Genomic DNA, 15748 nt, shown 5'->3' with positions numbered 1-15748 from the left:
TTCCTGCTCTGAAAACACAGGAAATGAGGATAAAATATGATCCCAGTCCACTGAGTTCGTTTAAGCTTCATTCTTAGAAAGATGAATCACCCTGAAAAATCTTTTAATCTCTTCTTCTGTCCCTCAGAGTGTGATGAACATGATGCATGTCATCAGCATTCCCTACGCCCTCATGAAGGTGAACCCTTTATCCTGGATCCAGAAAGTCTGCCAGTTTAAAGGTAACTCAAACAACCCTGTCATGTTCAGAGGTTCATTCATTTAATCTATTGTCTTCATGCTGTACTTTTATACTGAGTATTTTCAATATGTTTAAAGCTGGTCCTAATCATCTATACCTCTAGTAGTATTGTGCTGTATGGGCTGTATCACCGAGGTTAGAGGGAAAAACTGCATTGATATTCTGTATGCTTTGCCACATATCTGGTAAATTCAAAATAAGAAATTTTCTGTTTCAAATCTTGAATAATGAAACAAGGGTGAGGAGAAAATTTCTGAAGAAATTCTTAACAAGCCAAAGTTGGCCATACAGTTGCTTTCTTAGGTGATAAGCAGCAAAAATATGCTGATATATGTGAGACGTTGCTATGGTGAATTCTTTCCTACTGAGCCCCTAAAAGGACACTGAAAAAGAGAGAGAAATAAAACTTTTTTGTGCAAACCAGTTAGTTTCTCATGCACAACAGATTCTTTCTTTTGAACACCATAGAGTTTCTTGTGCGAACCAGATACTTTCTCCTGCACACCAGTTAGTTTCTCGTGCGCACCAGATACTTTCTCCTGCACACCAGTTAGTTTCTCGTGCGCACAGATACTTTCTTGTGCACACCAGTTAGTTTCTCCTGCGCACCAGATACTTTCTTGTGCACACCAGTTAGTTTCTCATGCGCAGCAGATCCTTTCCAGTGACCACTTTCTTGCAGGAGGAACAAACTGGTGCGCACAAGAAAGTTTTTTGTTTTTTTTTCTAGTTTCCTGGTGGATATACCTCAAATCTGACTCTTCTGACATTCCCATCATCAACCAGATGACCTGACCATGCCATCTACCCTGACAACTCAGCTGACTCACTGAAGTGATTTCTACTCTTATCCCGACTCCTACTACCCTGGACACAGCTGTTATATCCATCATTTCTGCTAACGTGGGCTCATTGGACTATTAACCGAAGCCTTCAGTGTTAAATTTAATCAGTTTACCAACATATACAGCATATTACTTCAGGAAAAAACGTCACCTTTAACTAGAGTTAAAAAATACTGGCAGAGAGTTTTTGGCCTAGATGAACAAATTCAGCAAAGCAGACAGAAAAGCAGCAGGTAAAAGGAGACAGAAACGGATATTTCTAAAAGAAAAAAAGGATGAGATTACAAAGTGTGGACATAAAATGCATCTAAAGGACAAAAAAAAAAATATTTGTTTTGGTGCAGGTTTAAAATCACAAGGAAATGTTAATGGCATTGTTTATTTATGTAGAAAACATTTAAAGGTTATTCCCCTTTTGTTCAAATTATAATTTTTCTTTTTTGAGAAAAAAAGAAGCAAAAAAAAGTTTTCTTGTTTTAGTTTCTTGCTGTAATCCCCTTTGTTTGTATAAAATGAAAAATGAAACCCATTTGGTTGTGTTGCTACCAAAAAAGGACAAAAACTGAGGAAAATTTGTTATTGCTACATCTGAGTAATAGTAAAGAGGCTATAAATCCTGTTTCTGATGCTTCTTTCATTTAACTTCATCTGTTTATGATTTAATAATTAAGACATTTGTTTAATTTTACATCACTGTTCACAAAAACTTCCAGGAGGTTTTATCTGAATGATTAGCCGTCTCCTCTCTGCTCTTTCTTAATGAAAGCTAATGGATACATTCTAAGTTATTTCTCATCAAAATTTTTCTAAAGCCTTTTAATCTTCTTCCCGCAGCAAAGGTGGCGTGTGTGAAGTCCCGGGACATGCACTGGGCCCTGGTGGCCCACCGGGACCAGCGAGACGTCAACCTGGGCTCCCTGCGGATGCTGGTGGTGGCAGACGGTTCCAATCCCTGTAAGAAGACCATCTCTCTGTGTTTACAGATATGCTGCATGTTTCTAAAAATTATTATTGGTATAGTTATTCTTCCTCTTTCAGAAGTGTATCCTTCCTATACATCATCCTTTATATTTACAGAACGTTGCACTGAATGCAGCTGGTTGTCTTCATTGCCGTGTGTTTATATTTGACATGGAGTTAAATATAAACTGTAGGGAGTAAATAGCATCTTAGTTTCAACCTGGCAGTTAGTTGGTTTACCCGAAAAAAGGCAAATTATAACAAAGAGATGACATTTAAATTATTTATGATGAGTTTCTGACCATGAAATGCTGGAGCTGCTGGAAGAGCAGTAATGAGCTGCATTTGTAGCTCGTTTTAAAAGCTGTCAGCTCATAAAAGTGCCTTTAAACACTAATTAGATGGAGTAAGTCTAGAGGTTTTTATTTGAAGGGCCTCCTCAGGTGCTTGTCCGTTTGGGGCCCCTCTAGATCAAAATCTTCCTTTCTCAATGACCTGAGGCACGCTACCTATGCAGCAACAAGAGCTTTGTTGAGCAGATTGAGTTGAGCCAAAAATATAAGAAATGGAAACTGATCACTGAAAATATACTTAAAACAACAAGGCGGCTTGAACGGCCCTTGCACCTCAGCTTTTCTCTGGCCTGTGTGTAAACAGCAGGTATGAACCTGCTCAGTCCTGATGTCGCCATGAGGCTGTGCCATAACTGTGAGGTTACCTTCAACAAAGATCAGTTAGAGTTGGGTGAGAAGTTTTCAAAATCTGGCTGAAATCCAGGCTTCATCATGGAAGCTGTGGTCACTTCCTGTTTTGGCAAAAGGACGTCCTCTAATTAAAAACATTTTCCATTGAATAAACATTTATTTATTAAATCTGCAGTTTGAATTTATATTTTTACAAGGGAAAGGTCTATTTACACGTCTTTATTGTGTGAGGAAAAAAATTTTATTGTGTAAATATCACTACATGTGGTCATTTAAGGAGATATTTATATTTATATTTAAAAAATTACCCTTAGACCCAAAATGGCCGACTTCCTCTTGGTTTCAGGACACACTGCTGCTCTCTATTTATTCACTGGATTCATGATAGGCCGAAAAACCTGAAATCACCAGTTGCCATCTTGGTTCTCTCCACTCTTACATAGTCGACCATAAAAATGCCTGTAATCCAATGTAATTACCATAACAGTTCAATCAATACAAGTATATTACAATTACATCATCATTTTAGCACTTTTGGCTCATCATCAGATAGTGTGTGTGATGTTTTTAATATCTGACTACAGTATTATTATGCTCCATTAACACACTAATTGTTTTGATGGATTTGTATAATATGTTATATTACATGATTTATAGACCTCATGGACTTATTGAATATGAAATGTGATGTGCTTATTTTTTGATCATAAATCACAGTAATCGACTGATGCTATAGAACAGAAGGTGTGTGTCAAAGTGATGGATTTATCTTTGCTTTAAAAGTGTTAAGCCTCCCTGGAAATGAGAACATCAATGTTGTTTGATGCTATAGCGCACATATTTTTACATTCTAACCAGTCTAACTAGGGAGTACCAATATGGCGACCGGTGGCTTCACTTTAACGCTGTACTACCAGCGTATCAGCAATACAGTGAATTAATAGAGATCAGTGGAAAACACCCCTAAAACCATTTTTTTCTTTTGTTTTGCAGGTCCTCTGCCAGCATAATAAAAATTGAATCTATGAAATAATCTCCCTTAGTTTAGGGGCGCTGTAGAGCAATATGGCCACACCCATTTTTATTCCCTTTAAATACTAAATCTCAGGCACGGCTGCTCCTAAAAATGTTTGTGAGTTTATTTACATGTACGTCACAGAATAATAGATATTTAAGTTATTAAAGGCTTAAATCTCATCTCAAATAGACGGTCGGATGATATTGGTTGGTTCAGAATGCCTTTTTTTATCTCTTCTAGGTAGGAACATGTTGGACTGCTCTGAGCTTTAATTGGATTTATTTCTGATGGTTTTCTGCTTCACACAGTGCAGATCTTTAAAACCGAGGGACATTAATCCCTAATGAAGCTGTTTGTGTCTCTCAGGGTCGATCTCGTCCTGTGATGCGTTCCTCAACGTCTTCCAATCCAAAGGTCTAAAGCCGGAGGTGATCTGTCCCTGTGCCAGCTCCCCGGAGGCTTTGACTGTCGCCATACGGAGGTTGCCTCACACATTTCACACAGAACAGTAGTCCTCTTTAACTTCATTAATTATTATCATTACCAGCCTTAATATGATGTATTTAGAAAATCAAAAATATAAAGATGATTCATCACCAAAGCAAAGGAGAGGTGATATTTCTATTTTAATATTATTGTCTAAAGTTTTTTGGCCCCTTGTTAACCAGACAAACAAAAAGCACAAATGAAGTCTCTCCTTGAATCAGTAAACACATTTTGCTCCCTCGACTATGGGAAGCAGACTCTGCTGCCATCGTTTAATAAAAGAGAAGCGCCTCCTTGCATCTGTGCCAGTTAAAATCAGAGCAACCACCGCAGGTCTTCTTCAGTCCAGGCGGTGACTGATTTTTAACTAATCAACCTTGCTTTATCGCCTTCTAAAGTAACTTTGTTGGTTTGCACCATTAAATGTTTTATTTGATCCAATAAATAAGATGTAGAAAGTATTTCCAGAACATTTCCTCTCCCTGTGTTTGATTTGTTCAGGTTCTACTGGTTGATGGGATTCAAACCTTCCTGTCTGAACCCTGCAGGAGTCTAACAGCTGCTGTTGCTCCCATGTTGGCTGTACTTTACAACATAATACAGTTTAAGTTCAATCCTTAAATCTTTATCAACGATGTTTCTGCCTCTTCAACCTTGTGTCCTGATCTTAGCTCAACGTTCTCACAGAGGGAGAGATGCAAAGTTTTTTTACTTTAATAATATTGGTGAAGATTCAAATTTGGTAATCTATCTAAAACGTCTGGAGCTGGACTTCCTGTATTCAAAAGAAACTTTGACAGTATGTCACTTTTCTCCCTCTATTGTGGCACACTTCCCAAAACATTGATTTTTTTTTTGTTGTTTTGCAAAATCTACATTCAATATGAAATCTCCTCTCATTTTATTAGAAATGTTAAATAAATTTTTAAATTTTTACTTGAATTAAACTCTCTAATTATAATTGTATGTATGTTTTCTGCCTATTTTGTCTTTAAAAGTCACTTAAAACCCATCAGACTCGTAAAACAAATAAAACCTAAATCAAATCCAATCAAAGATAATAAAAACATTCACCGCTTTTTTAAAATGGTAACCAAATAGTCTTTCAGTTAAATTTAATCCTTTTTTAAATAATTAGGTGTTTGTGTTGGCTGAAATAAAAAGTACCCCCCCCCCCCATATTTAAATTTTTTATGATTTTAAATGGAGAAAGGTTCTTTTTTGCAATGACTTCCTTCCTGTTCCTTTTACCATAAAATGTGTAAACTTAAAGAGATGTTAAAGAAAAAACCATGTTGATCGTCCCGCTTCTCCTCTCTGATTGGTCCTCTGCTCTCCATCAGACCGTTGGAGGAAGGAGTGACCCCTCCTAGCCGCGGCGTGCTCTCCATGCACGGTCTGAGCCACGGAGTCATCCGGGTCGACTCGGAAGAGAAGCTGTCTGTTCTAACTCTTCAGGATGTGGGTTCCGTCATGCCTGGAGGTAAACGGATCTAATGAGCTTAATGCATAATCACAACCTTCAGCTTTATCATCATCATTGACCTCATTCTTTATTCTCTGTGCAGCTTTAATGTGCGTCGTGAAACTGGAAGGTGTTCCTCAGCTCTGTAAAACCGATGAAATCGGAGAGATGTGTGTTTGCACGGTTGCCACGGGATCCTCCTATTATGGTCTGGCTGGTATGACGAAGAACACCTTTGAGGTACGTGTGCAAAGGCCGCTATCCTGTCAGTAATTGATGTGTCTTCACCTCATGTCCTCACGGCTTTCTTTACAACAAACCTGCCAGGTGTTTCCCGTGTCCAACAACGGGACGCCCATCAGTGAGTTTCCCTTCACCAGAACCGGTCTGCTGGGATTCATCGGACCTGCTGGTTTGATCTTTGTCGCTGGGAAGATGGAGGGGCTGATGGTGGTAGGAGGGCGGCGCCACAATGCTGACGATATTGTAGCCACGGCGTTAGCTGTGGAGCCCATGAAGTTTGTCTACAGAGGCAGGTACGTGGCGAACGTCTCACTGCTGATGGTTCCCAGTCCATCAGGAAGTTATGCTCCAGTTAGGAGCTGAGAGATGTGCTGCAGAAACACACGAGTGGAGGATAGAAGCTCACTCAGTCTGTGTGATCCGCAGGATAGCTGTGTTTTCTATCACCGTGCTTCATGATGAGAGGATTGTGGTCGTAGCCGAGCAGCGACCGGACTCCACCGAGGAAGACAGTTTCCAGTGGATGAGCAGAGTTCTGCAGGTTAACGCACACTTTATCCTCCTTGTTTGGTTGTTCTACCATATAAGCTGCAGCACTGTAAAAACGAAAAAGTTAGTTCAACTCAAAATTTCAAGGCAACCGGCTGCACAGAATTTTTGAGTTGAAGGCATCAACTTAATTTTTTAAGTTTTGTAGAACTACACTTATTAAGTTGTGTCAGCAAAGTTTTTCAAGTTCTGCCAACTAAGTTTTTTTAATTCAAGTTACTGGAACTTTCAAGTGTGTAAAAACTTATTATTTTAAGTTCAGATTACCATCCCCTGTAATAACTTACATTTTTTAGTTTAAATCCCCCCCATTAAATCATCCATTGACAGTAAACATGCTTGTCCCAAGTGGGGCAGGGTACACCCTGGACAGGTCGCCAGACACACAGGACTAACAATCATTCATGCACACACTCAGTACAATTTAGAGAAGCCAGTCAACCTAACAGTCATGTTTTTGGACTGTAGGAGGAAACCAGAGTACATGCAAACTCCATGCAGAAATCGAACCCAGCCAGGAATCGAACCCAGATCCTTCTTGATGCAAGGCAGCAGTGCTACCCACTGCGCCACTGTGCAGCCCTGACAGTAAACCAGGTTCACAATTCCACAATGTAAACAAGTAATCTTATGCTTAAAGCATATCAGGTTTCAGCATATATTTTTTTACTTTCCAACTCCTGTTGAAACCTTACAAATAATGCAATATTGCCAGAGATGACAGGAAACCAGTGCCTTAGTCTTGGACGAGTCCTCAGGGAAAGTTACCACCAGCAGAGTGACCAGATGGTTACATGGAAAATCCATGAAAACCCCGTAGCAGCCGGTTGCCATGACAAATTTGAAATGAGCATGTGCAGATAAGTTGACCTCGCTCGGACTGGGTGTCAACTACAACTTCTAAGTAAACTCAACTTAATTTACAGAATAAGATGAACTTTTCATCAGAAACTCATGAAAGTGAGTTCAACTGGCTCCCAAAAGAGAGTTGAAGTTCCAACTGGCAATTTTATTGTCAGTGAAGGCAAAAATCTTAGTAAGGTGAACAATTTTGAGTTGTCGTTTTTACAGTGAGGGTGCATTTAGTCTATATTAGCTTTTTATGCATATTTTCAAAGTCCAAGCTTTATAAATGGGAATGTGCATTTAATTTCAGAGTGTTTAGATGATATGTGTATTTATGTAGCATAGGAGGACGTGGCCGGGGGAGGTTAGCACTCCTAAAAGATATTTTGAAGATATTACCACATGATCAATGAATAGTCAGATTCTTTGAAAGCAGCAGGGCTCTAACTGACCTTCCTTCCTTCCTTCCTTCCTTCCTTCCTTCCTTCCTTCCTTCCTTCCTTCCTTCCTTCCTTCCTTCCTTCCTTCCTTCCTTCCTTCCTTCCTTCCTTCCTTCCTTCCTTCCTTCACAATTATTTTCTGTTGCTTGTACTGAAAGTCTCTTTGATATATAACTCATCCTTGTGGTACCAGAGCAGATGAAAGCTGATTTAATCTCCAGCTATGCCTGATTCCGTGTGGTAACTGGTGATGCTTTAATATCCATCTGTAGTTTTAGGAGCTACGTTAACATTTTACATTTATTTCTTTACCACTAAAGATGCAAAACGTTTTTTTTCTTCTTTTTCATCTGGTTGTAAGCAGATTTAAAGAAGCTTAAAGTTGTAAATGAATAAGAAAAATGAATGTTGGTGTACAGAAGTAGCTGAACACTGACTACTATCCCAGGGCTGCTGTTGATGCTGCACAAATCACCTCTATTTACTATTTAGTAATGTTACTTTAATTTATTTCAAGTTAAATTGTCTGTCTTCCCTCTGACCTTGTTTTTTCTAACCAACCCTAATTATCAGGCGATAGACAGCATCCATCAGGTAGGGGTGTACTGCCTGGCTCTGGTGCCCTCCAACACTCTGCCTAAGACACCTCTGGGTGGCATCCACCTCTCAGAGACCAAGCAGCTCTTCCTGGAAGGGGCTCTGCATCCCTGCAATGTGCTGATGTGTCCACACACCTGCGTTATCAACCTACCCAAACCCCGGCAGAAGCAGCCAGGTAAACCATACCGAATCAACAGAGATTCATTATAATAACAAGTAAAGCTTGCTGGAGAAAAAATTTGAACATGTAATTGAATTTTTAATGGTATACTTTTCTATCAGAGTACAGATACAGAGAGCATTCATGGTGATATGACATTTTGCCAACTCAAAATATTAGATTGCAAGTAACAATATGCTAGTAAATAACCTCAGTCTTACTCAAAAGTAACGTTAGTGTAACCTGGAAGTAACATGCCTGTTACCTGAAGGTTTTTGACAGTTGCTAAAAGTGTTATAAAAACAGTAACATGGCTGTTTTTGAAAGGTAACCTATGTGTTACTAGAAAGTAACATGGTTGTTACCAAAAATAAAGTGTTACCTGAAAACATAATGTATGTTCCCTAAATCCAGTGCCAACAAACTAGCGATTGCGAGATCGCCCATTACGCTCGAAATTAACTACGGCAAGTTGAGAGAGATGAACTGAGACGGTACTGAACACATAGACTAATGAAATACTATCTGTAAAATTATCTATGTAAACAAACCTCATCACTTGAGAAGGTAGGTGATGCGGACGTCGTGGAAGACATTTTGTCCCGTAACGCTCGCCGTACTGTTGGGGGGGAGATGTTCATGTTGCTGCGGTCTGCAGTCTGGATGGTAGATGTCGCTGAAAATTACACACTGTAGCTTTAAAATGAACAAGAATGGTCCCTAAAAATTGTCACAAATGTTCCCAAAGGCAGAGAGTGGAGCATTACCTGTAAGTAGCACGCATGTGGCATTCGTGATCCCTGAAGGAAACAAGAGTGTTCCCTGAAAGTAACGCAAATCTTCCCTAAAAGTAACATGGGTGTTCCCTAAAAGCAAAAGGAATGTTCTATGTTCCCTAAAAGTAACAGGAACATTCCCTTTTCCCCAAAGTAAAAGGGATGTTCCCTCAAAGTAACAGGAACATTTCCTGTTCCCCAGGTTAAGAGGGAAGTTCCCTAAAAGTAACAAGAACTTTCCCTGTTCCCCAAAGTAAAAATGATGTTCTGTAAAAGTAACAGGAACATTTCCTGTTCCCCAAAGTAAAAGGGATGTTCTGTAAAAGTAACAGGAACATTTCCTGTTCCCCAAAGTAAAAGGGATGTTCCCTAAAGTAACAGGAATGTTCCCTAAAAGTAACAATAACTTTCCCTGTTCCCCAAAGTAAAAGGGATGTTCCCTAAAAGTAACAGGAACATTCCCTGTTCCCCAGATTAAAAGGGATGTTCCCTAAAAGTAACAAGAACTTTCCCTGTTCCCCAAAGTAAAAAGGATGTTCTGTAAAAGTAACAAGAACTTTCCCTGTTCCCCAAAGTAAAAGGGATGTTCCCTCAAAGTAACAGGAACATTTCCTGTTCCCCAGGTTAAGAGGGAAGTTCCCTAAAAGTAACAAGAACTTTCCCTGTTCCCCAAAGTAAAAATGATGTTCTGTAAAAGTAACAGGAACATTTCCTGTTCCCCAAAGTAAAAGGGATGTTCTGTAAAAGTAACAGGAACATTTCCTGTTCCCCAAAGTAAAAGGGATGTTCCCTAAAGTAACAGGAATGTTCCCTAAAAGTAACAATAACTTTCCCTGTTCCCCAAAGTAAAAGGGATGTTCCCTAAAAGTAACAGGAACATTCCCTGTTCCCCAGATTAAAAGGGATGTTCCCTAAAAGTAACAAGAACTTTCCCTGTTCCCCAAAGTAAAAAGGATGTTCTGTAAAAGTAACAATAACTTTCCCTGTTCCCCAAAGTAAAAGGGATGTTCCCTAAAAGTAACAGGAACATTCCCTGTTCCCCAGATTAAAAGGGATGTTCCCTAAAAGTAACAAGAACTTTCCCTGTTCCCCAAAGTAAAAAGGATGTTCTGTAAAAGTAACAAGAACTTTCCCTGTTCCCCAAAGTAAAAGAGGTGTTCCCTAAAGTAACAGAAATGTTCCCTAAAGTAACAGGAATGTTCCCTAAATGTAACATGAGTGTAACACTCATGTTACTTCAAAGCAACATACGTTTTTCATGAAAGCAGGGCTATATTCACACAGCAAGCAAATGTGACCCAAAGCTGATCTTTTTGGGCATATAAATCTTATATCTGACTTCATCTGTATAGCATTAAGTTGTTTTTTTTGTTTTTTTGGTCTAAAAGAAAACCCGATTTTAACCACTATGGCACTAAATTGTATATATACCCTGATAGTTTCCTAAGCTCCTGCTGTGAATGCTTTTATCTGACCTTTACCTCATTGCCCTGGCTGCCACTATACATCCACACAGACTTCTCTGCAGTAGCAGGCTATTACTACTCCAATAAAGACTGCCGTTGGTGTTCCTATCTTCCTTCTGCTTGTTTACAATATGGTCATTATACTTTAACACAGAGATAGTGGTATCGACTATTACTTTTTATTTAGTCTGTATTTTCCTTTAACTCTGATTTTTTTAAGTGCATCCATTGCATCCATTTTTAATCGCCGCTGCTTTGTGACATCTAAATTCTATCTTTGTTACCTGAACTGTTCAGACAGAAGTATAATGGGGTGTTGCATCTAGTTAACAGTATAACAGATCACATAAAAAAAATTGGGGGGCAGAAAAAAGAAAATATGAATTGAGCATAATTATCTGCTGTGTCAAAATAGCTTAACCAATAGGTTTAAGCCTTTAAAAGTTACTAGAAAGTTAGTCAGTTTCTTGTTGGAACACTGCAAGTTCTAAGGTCACGTTACTAACATTAATATAATTATGTTGACCATATTATTTGATTATACGGTACATTGGAAGCTGTAAGCACTATGAAGGATTTAAAAGCTGTGAAACCAAAGTTATTAGACCAGCATCTGCAAGCATAACCCATCCTTCTTTTCATCCTCCTCTCTTTCTTCCTGTCCAGAGATCGGCCCTGCCTCTGTGATGGTGGGGAATCTGGTGTCGGGGAAGAGGATCGCTCAGGCCAGCGGCAGGGACCTGGGTCAGATCGAAGACAATGACCAGGCAAGGAAGGTGTGTGTGTGAGGGGGCGCTGCTGGTTTTCATCACAAACACCACACATCACATTAAGCACCAGTCACGTTATGCTAACCTTCATTACCTTAATGCCACTATTTGTCCAGTTCACCTCTGCATCTCATCACACTCATCATCATTTCTAAATATATAAGTAAAAGCTGGCTTTGGTGAGAAATTATGGAGGAAATAGGCGGGAAAAATTTAAAATAAGAGTAGCATCAAAATGTATAAAATCACCAGTGAGAGGTTGGAAGAAGAAATAATAAAGACAGGAAGTCAGATGAGGCTTGATGGATTGCAGGTGGTGGTGTTTGTCCCTGACGGAAGTGATTTTCTCCTTGTCCCTCATAATGCAGAAATGCCATCAGTTACAGCTTGAGATTCCCTGCAGCAAAACACATTCAGTAGACTCTAATGAGAAGTGACACGACCCAAAATACAAACAAGCTGCCGTCACGCCGCTCGCCTCCGTGTTTGTTTAGAAAGCTGATGTTAAGGAGATTTAGTCCTACCAAAAACACAGGGTGGATGCTTCTCTACTGCGATCACACTGCAGATTCACCAGACATGAAGTGGAACAAAAATACTCACAGTTCTGGTTGATCTAGAAAGCCCTGGATGTGAATGGAGAGAAGAACATGGAAAAATAGATTTATGTCCAGACTGTACCTCCATCCATTCTTCCATCTGTCTTTGCATGTTAAAGCAGGAATCCCGTAGACTTTTCTTCCATATATTCATTGTAAACGTCTAATTTTACTCCTTAAAGAAATACTAGAAGGAATTGAGAGCTCTGGACATCCTGACCTGGATATGGAATATGGAATCTCAATATGAAAACCTGCCCTTAGCTGCTAAACAAACAGTTATTTTCGTGTGTTTAGGTTAAATTCTAAACCAATGATGGTCGATATAAAGCAGCCTTTAGTAGAATCAGGAAAATGTTTTAGTTTTGTTTTCTCTTTCAGCAGAAATTGAAAAGATATGCAGATGCTTCTGGAAATAAATCAACTTGCAATATAAAATCTTACAAAATGATGTTTCGGGAGAAAAAAAATGCAGATTAGATGTTTAATGCTCTGATTTGCTTTATCAGGGTTCCTGCAGATCCTTAAAAAGTCTTAAAAGGCATCGAATTCTTCACTATTAAAATGAGGCCTTAATTGCAATCAAAATGTCTCAAGTCAGTCTTTCCTAAATCTTAAAATTGTCATCAAGTCATAAATAGGATTTTATTTTCATAATTTCTATAAAAAATTAGAAAAGTTCATGATTATTTTTTTTTATATTTACTGAACAGCTTAGCTGTAACCGTTATTTGTGCCATCTTGATAGAAGAACCAATAAAAACGATGTTGCAAACAGACCTTGGGGGTGATGCACCAATAACTTTTTATCAGGACAAAGTGGGGAAGTGTAAATTCAATGAAAATTGGCGATCCAGCAGAGAGTTTTCTGCATGGCTAAAAACAGTACCAGGTGATGTAAATGAGGAACGGCGTATTTTGAGCAAGAAGCCATTCCAGCTCGGCACGATGGGAATCAAAGCTGTGGAGTCAGACATGTAAAGAGTGAAAAACAAAACGTCAAATTCAAGTTACAGAGAATTTGATTATTTCTCCCTTTTTCTCAGTTCTGTTCCACCCTTGTCTCTGCAAGGCCTCTACAGCCATCTCTGATGTCAAAAAAAGCTCCAGTAGCACCAAATCTCCGGATAATTTTTGGTGGTTCACCTATAATAAAAGCAGAGCTATTATGGACTTTGAGTAGGGATCAAAACAACGTTTGTGAATTCCCTTCATTAGTTGTTAAAATATATCTGTTATTAGTGTGTTTTTAGCTTTCTTCCTATATGGAAAGTTTCTCAAAAGTGTAAACATTTCTACTGGGCTATAAAGTTATGGTTCATTCTAAAATAAGCATCAGGTTAAATTTGTTGCAACCAGGTTTTCTTGTGTTTATTGGGAAGTTGGGCTTAAAGTTTTATTTCAAGGGACAAAAAAAGTCTTAAAAAGTCTTGAATTTAACTTGCCTTATGTTGTAGGAATCCTGTTTGTGTTTAATAATAAGGTCCAGTCTACATATTATGTAAAACAAGACATGAAAAGCAAAAGGTTCTTTTTTCACTTCTCTCTGTGGAAGCAGACATTTTCACACAAAGCTCAGCTATCCATTTAATTATAGGAGCATTTAATTCTTCATGATGTTTTTTTTTTATTCTTGTGTTATAGTAAAAAAATAAAAGTTTGAGATGTTTCTCAGCTTGTACTATGATGCTCTTCTTCAGGAATGTTAGATTTTTCCATTCTTCCTGCTGCTTCTCATCATCTGCTCCTTCACCTCCTCATGTCCTTCCACTGATTCAGTCATTGTTTTTAGCTTCATCTTCATTCCAGTGAAAACCAGGCCCTCTGTGTGGATGAGTTCACCTTTACTCCCCCTTAACCTCTTGATGCCCATAGTTGCTAAGATGCAACCAACCCTTTATGTTACGTACATAAGCCAAGATAGCATGACTATTCCCTCACTATTACACATTCATTGTGGACCTAGGAACATTTGACAAGCTCTTGTTTCCGTTACAACTGGTTCCTAATGATGCATGTTATCACTGACCGTTATAAATGTTGTCACAGATTTTTAATATACATACATTTCTATTTATTTTGAAATAAATGCAGTTTAGAAATTTCAATATGGCAACTACTTAGGGGCAAAACATTTTTTTTTTTAAATATAAAACCAAGCATTAATAGATGAATTTTTTCTTCAGGTAAAATAAAGTAAATAATATCCTGGGTTAACTATAGTGATAAATACTACTGCGTTTTTTGCTCCATATTGGTCTGAATTATGAGGTTAGATGGAGAAAGCGTTTTCTCTAAACAGTGGGTGTTAAAGCATGGAGCAGGAATCTGGGAACAGACTTCAGGTTCCTGTTTTAACGTTTAAGTTATTTCAGAGTCGAGATGACAGAGAGTAGAGTGATGTTTTCATCTGCAAAGGAAATATAGGTTCCAGAAGTTGGACTCAGAAAGCCGACTTTATAATGACAAAACAGGAAACCATGTGGAGTGATGTGCTGAACAGGCAGACGACTTGGTGCTGAGCTCCTGAGCTGCACAGCTGCTCTGATTAAAATGTGCAATAAAGAAAGATTAGCCTGGTGATGGATTATATTAAACAGGGAAGGGGTAACATAAATTAAAGCGATGGATGTATTGTTTCAAACGAGCAGAGCTTCGACATCGAATGGTTTTAACCAGCCAGACTTTCTGCTAGTTGCGTTTTATAGATGAAGCGTCCTCGTTTGACGTTGCGTTTCAGATTCGATACGGTTCTGATCTTATGGTCGATTGTTTGCTGTGGGTCCAGCCTTATCCGCCTCTACTGTGACTGGCAGCCGGAAAAAACCCCCCAACCCATAACGATCATTTTTAAAGGGATTTCTCTGGTGGAACTGGGATAAATTATACTTGGCAGCAATTCCTGAAAGATTCATGAGACGCAAAACTTCTTCTTCCCTCCGTTCTATGGACCATTTCTCTTTTTCTCTCTCCTCCAGAAACACCACATTTTATATTCCTCTGTGCTGTTAATTTCCAAACTGAATCAGTAATTCTCTGAAGCCTTGTCAGAAGATTCAGTCCACAAAATGTAAAAAGGTTTCCCAGAAACCGCAGTAGACGGAGGCACAGTGGTGACATTTCAAAGTGATTGTCCAGCTGAGGAAATGTCACCATATGAAGAATTTATTAGATTAAATAATGGCGCAGACGTTCCTGCCTCCTCCTGGTCCATTTCCCTGTCAGCCTGGAGAGAAGCTCAGCAGGGTTCTGCCTGATTACCCATCTGAAGAAAACGTCTACTTTTTATTCTGCTCTCTAAAAGCTCCCTGCAGACAAACAAATCTCTGGAAATCTATTTCTCTTTTTCAGTTTTTACTTCTTTTTTTCTGTGACGCTGAAATGTTTGATGTCAAATATAATCAGAGTAAATAAAGAAACAGTTTTCATTCCATTCAATGAAGCTGCCCAAACCTACCTAATGCTGGAAAAAGCAGATGTTGACCCTCAGTTAACCAAACACGGTGGTGGTAATATGATGGTGTGGAGCTGCTTTGGGATCAGATCGACCAAATGTTTCCATAGAAGCAGGATTTCTGCT

At 38.8% G+C, this 15748-nt stretch overlaps 1 protein-coding gene across 9 annotated transcripts in view; it reads left to right on the top strand.

The window, feature by feature from the left end:
* LOC119795311 (disco-interacting protein 2 homolog C) overlaps positions 1-15748 on the top strand; it is a 240853-nt gene that overhangs the window by 198852 nt on the left and 26253 nt on the right. For 7 of the 9 annotated variants that reach the window (XM_038303242.1, XM_038303239.1, XM_038303241.1 and 4 more), the window contains 9 exons: positions 128-221; positions 1921-2040; positions 4135-4249; positions 5598-5737; positions 5823-5959; positions 6047-6255; positions 6389-6503; positions 8371-8572; positions 11466-11575. In XM_038303242.1, coding sequence (XP_038159170.1) covers positions 128-221; positions 1921-2040; positions 4135-4249; positions 5598-5737; positions 5823-5959; positions 6047-6255; positions 6389-6503; positions 8371-8572; positions 11466-11575 — 1242 coding nt within the window. The remainder of the gene's footprint in view (positions 1-127; positions 222-1920; positions 2041-4134; positions 4250-5597; positions 5738-5822; positions 5960-6046; positions 6256-6388; positions 6504-8370; positions 8573-11465; positions 11576-15748) is intronic. The other 2 variants (XM_038303235.1, XM_038303237.1) reach the window with 1 other exon arrangement.

This window comes from Cyprinodon tularosa, unplaced genomic scaffold (assembly GCF_016077235.1).
Source record: "Cyprinodon tularosa strain WSP-4 unplaced genomic scaffold, ASM1607723v1 ctg509, whole genome shotgun sequence".
NCBI classification, from domain to species: domain Eukaryota; kingdom Metazoa; phylum Chordata; class Actinopteri; order Cyprinodontiformes; family Cyprinodontidae; genus Cyprinodon; species Cyprinodon tularosa.
The sequence above is the reverse complement of the archived record's forward strand: the minus strand, read 5'-3'. Positions and strand labels throughout refer to the sequence as shown.